The sequence below is a fragment of the Malus domestica genome, chromosome 16, assembly GCF_042453785.1.
Source record: "Malus domestica chromosome 16, GDT2T_hap1".
Lineage (NCBI taxonomy): Eukaryota > Viridiplantae > Streptophyta > Magnoliopsida > Rosales > Rosaceae > Malus > Malus domestica.
Genome location: NC_091676.1, coordinates 12,214,402 through 12,219,216, shown reverse-complemented (window position 1 = coordinate 12,219,216; position 4,815 = coordinate 12,214,402). Strand labels below are relative to the sequence as shown.

Genomic DNA, 4,815 nt, shown 5'->3' with positions numbered 1-4,815 from the left:
GGGGATGTCATGAGCCTAACCCCTCTAAAAATTATAAAGCTTTGAAACACCAAATATTTTCGGAATAAAAATATAATAACACATTAGGAAAGTGAATCTAACCTGTATGCCATGATGTGCACTAATCTGAAAAATCAGAAGCCAGACCAACTAAGAAAAATTAGAATGCAAGAATTAAGAACCGCCAACAGATGTGAGTCATGCTACACCAAAGATGAGGAAACAAACTCTTAAATCATCATCGTGGGTGTGTTAGCTCATGGACGTATTTATGGTATGATTTGCAAATTGGTTTACAAGGAAAATGAAATCAGATTTTCATTTCATCACTTTAATTTATGCTATTACGTGGTAGAGATCCAAATGTATCCAATTTTTATGGATTTATGATTAGTTGGTAGGGTGCATTTTTGCTCACCCACATGAACTTTGGTGTATGCTCACCATACACTTTATTAGTTGTCATGTGTCTCATCTTCTAACCCTAGTAAACTTGTTAATTAATATATCTTTTTAAATTTTTAAAACAAGCCATCCCTCTTATTCCACTGTAACTCTGATTTATTTTATAAAGAAAACTTAACAAATGTCCCCGCCAAGAAAATATATCCCAAATCGAAAAAAAATTCAAAATCTGTATGTGCACAGAAATGTCCTCGCCAAGAGAGAAAGGGCTGGTTCTTTAGGTGAGGCCGCTATCGAATTTTATGGCTGCAATGGTGCAGCCGTCGAAGTTGTCTCCGGCTATTGTTGTATGGCCTTCGATTACCGAGTCGACGATCATATAGTCATAGTGGAAGAAAAGGTAAAAACAATGTTCTCATCGTCATCATCCAATCTTTGGCCGTGGGTGGGTGGGTGTTCATGGGGTTGCTGGGTGGAGAAGTTGAAACACTGGAGGGTCGATTCTTATGTGACTAGCAAACTCATGTAGCTATAAAATTGGAGCTTAACATTATTGTCCCGATAATATTGATAAAAAGCTTGCAAGAATCATCAGATCCATAAATTTCATTTTTATTTATTATTGCAGATGAAAGGAAATACAGCAGCATTCACTCTTTAATCAAACCTTCAATATTACGGTAGAAGCCAGTTTTCGAAGGGAAAAAAAATATAAAGGGGATTAAAACCACACCAATATTTCATGGAAAAGATGACACGAGATTGAATCACACATGAATGCAGCAGAAAACAATGTTTAGTTGTAGGCATCCTGGTGCTCCAAGAGGTAGTTCTCAATCAACTTAAAGAGGTGGGAGGCCTTCTCTTTGCCAGCCTTCACTTGTTCTTCCTTGATCTCAACATCACCCTTGGTGTAGTAGTAACTGGTGCTCTTGATAATGGAACCACTGTCGGAAGCTACCAACTTAGTCTCATAAGAGATCTTCTCAATTGTCTCAGAGATGGCATCTCCCTCAATCACACTATACTTATACACAAAGTTGTCCTTGTCAAGCCCATCGATTCTGTGCTTCACATAGCTGTATGTGCTACCTTCACCAAAGTTGATCTTCTTAATGGTTCCAACTCCTCCATCTCCTTCAAGGATCTCAGTGCTCTTCACTGCTTGTGGTGCAATCTTGGGGATGAGGTTGTCAGCATCAAGGACAAAGGCATTGTACAACCTAGCAGGGGGGATGACGGAAGTAAACTCGGATTCGTATGTGAAAACACCCATGATTCTGAGATGTGTTTAGGAAGTGGGAAAATAATAACCGATGAAGAGGAAGACTAAAAAAGAGATGATGTATTGGGAGATTTTGAGCTGTGAAGAAGTGAGGAGGATTATTGATATTTATAGGCTGAGGCTGAAGGTGTTGATCAAAAGGTTTACGCAAGCTCCTAACTGTTAAATGGGTTCTATTCATCGTAGACGTGGGAACCATTACTTTTGTACAAGGAATTTTGTAATGTAATCAAGGAAATGACCATCTGGAAATTGAATAAAGAAATGCCCAATTGCTCCGCGAGGTGGACTGACCTAATCTTCTTTTAATTTCTCAGTCATTTCCTATTTTATAAGAAAAAGAGTAATGTTATTCATACTATATTTTTATACTACATTTCTATACTACTTTAGGTTGCATCTGATGTGAACGGACACATCATTTGAAAATTTTGCTAAACCCAAGGAAAAGAAAGAGAAAGACTCTTTGTATACCACAATCATCATTTAATTAACTAATTTTTCTTAATTATTAGTTTATTAAATAATGAACTAAATTTAAAAATCTGATTAATTCAAATGATGTGGTTGTCCACATCAAATGACACCTAAAGTGATATGAAAATGTGATATAAAAACATGATTTGAATAGCATTACTCTAAAAAAAATGATCATATATATTAGCCCAAATAAAACAATATTGTCTGTGGGCTCTTGAAACCCGCTTGGGCGGCATGCGCCCATAGACTGGCTGATATGAATCATTAAGCAAAGCTGAGAGAAAAATAATTTTAGAGAACTTTAACGAAAAGCTTCTAGTACTGTTCAATTTAACGAAAAATCACATTTTTACACTAAAAAGTCAATCCTTGTACTATTCACTTTACCCTTTATTTTGTCCTTATCATTAAAACTCAAAGTTTTCAAACAATTTTCATTAGTTTTCCTTTAATTTTATCCTAATGACGTACAATAATTTAGTTTTTTTTGTCCGATCATACAATGCAATGCGGATGCGGTGTGTATTGCGCTGTTATACACAGCCGACTTTTTTAATAATTCAATTTTTGTTGTCGCATTGTTTAGCATTTGTTATCGCATCTTTGATCAACGTTTCCCGTGACGGTTGCCACCTACTGACTCGTCAAACTAGGGATTTAAAGTTGATTAGGTTTTTTATGACAAGCACTAAATGTATTGTTGAGAGTATCAATTGCATATTAGACAAATATAGAATCTTGCAGTGCTTATATGTATATTTTTTATATTGTCAATTGATTTTATAATAGAATCTCAACTTTCTTCATGGTATCAAAGCTGACTATTCATTCGACGTGTCCTGGCTCAATTTTCTGGGATCAAATTCACCTCCTTAAGTTGGGCTTTCGAAACTCCTGCTTAAAAATATTGGGCCTCGAAGAGATGCATTGGCTCTAGTCCTCGGATTTGGATCCTCTCCTGAGCTAATGGAGAGGATCCTCCTGACCAATCATCTTGGGCCGTTAGATTTTTATCCAACGGCTACAAACAGGGTGATCCCTTTAAAGTTATAATAATTATAGTCGTTGGATAAAAATCCAACGGCCCAAGATGATTGGTCAGGAGGATCCTCTCCATTAGCTCAGGAGAGGATTCAAATCCCTTGTCCTCAATGATGACTCGGCTTTCGAAAAACTAGAGCACGCGTACTGAAGGCATTTTTTAAATCACGATGTGCTACGCGTGACTTACACGTTTTAAATGTATTTATATGCGTAAATTGACAAAATGAAAGTCAAATATTGAAGTAAATGAATAATCTTAGATCGTGCTAAAAAAACTCCTCACAAACCAATCAAAGCAGCTAAATTTACATGATAAAATCGTTTTTTCAATTTTCATCTACATTCTATTGAATTTACATTAAGAATAGAGAAAATAATATTTAATAAACAACTGATTGAGTCACATTATTATGCACGTGCAAAAGACCTTTTTTAGATAATATTGTTTTCAGAAAAAAAAATCATTTGACAATTAATTTAATTACATTATTATGCACGTGCAAAAGACGTTTTTTATAACCGACATTACACGCCTCTTAGGATGTTTTGAACGTGTTTAAAAATGGAGAAAATAATATTTAATAAACAACTGATTGAGTCACATTATTATGTATGTGCAAAAGACATTTTTTAGATAATATTGTTTTTAGAAAAACAAATCATTTAACAACTAATTTAATCACATTATGATGCACGTGCAAAAGACCTTTTTTATAACCGGCATTACACGCCTTTTAGGATGTTTTGAACGTGTTCAAAAATGGAGAAAATAATATTTAATGAACAACTGATTGAATCACATTATTGTTAGCCTATTGTGAGGTACTAATTTAAAAAATGTACAAAAAGAATTAATTATTAAACAAACGCTGTTAGAATGACAAAAATACCCCTGCATTATTTGGTATTATTTTGGGTTGCCTTTGAAATTTTTTGTTTTGGGGTCATTTTTGTCCAAAAATTTTTGGTGAAGCTTGTGACCCCAAAAGAGGTTGTTGGCTTTATATTTAAAAATTATGTTAGCTCCAAGTATGGTGACTTGATCAATTCCCAATGTGGGAATTAGTTTCCCTTGTGACCTCGTGTCAGGCCACTAATCAGCAGGTGTGTTAGAGAATATGACCTTAACTTTCTTCATAGTATTAGAGCGGACTATTCTTTCGACACGTCTCGACCCCCATTTTTGGGCTCAAATTTACCTCCTTAATTTGGGCTTTCGAAAAGTTGCGCTAGTACCAACTTGAGGATATTGACTGATTGGTTTCGAAAAGTTCCGTTGACACTAGTCCCTGAATGATGATTGGGCTCTTAAAAAATTTGCATTAGCTTTGGAATGTTGGCTTGATTAGTTTCCAATGTGGCATTTGGTTTCCCTTTGTGACCCCATGTTAGGCAACTCGTGAGGCTGCATATTGGAGAATAGGATTGTATATTAGTTATATGACATAATATACAATTACTATATGAGAGTTTCCACCAGTAATATTATCGAGACATTTTGTGACAAAACTCAATACCCAATAATATGTGATTAAGTTGGGACAATATCAACAATATTGGAGGTAGACCATGATGGGCCTAAAAAGTTTCTTCATGATATT

At 35.1% G+C, this 4,815-nt stretch overlaps 1 protein-coding gene across 1 annotated transcript; it reads right to left on the bottom strand.

Annotated features, from left to right (window-relative positions):
• Positions 1–999: 999 nt before the first annotated feature.
• LOC103431956 (major strawberry allergen Fra a 1-3) lies at positions 1,000–1,831 on the bottom strand. The gene has a single exon (XM_008370129.4). It carries the CDS (start codon positions 1,679–1,681, stop codon positions 1,202–1,204), a length of 480 nt encoding a protein of 159 aa, XP_008368351.3. The 5' UTR covers positions 1,682–1,831; the 3' UTR covers positions 1,000–1,201.
• Positions 1,832–4,815: the final 2,984 nt, after the last annotated feature.

What these genes read in the sequence shown, in the direction of transcription:
- LOC103431956 (XM_008370129.4), bottom strand. Translation starts at nt 1,681, where the DNA reads ATGGGTGTTTTCACATACGAATCCGAGTTTACTTCCGTCATCCCCCCT.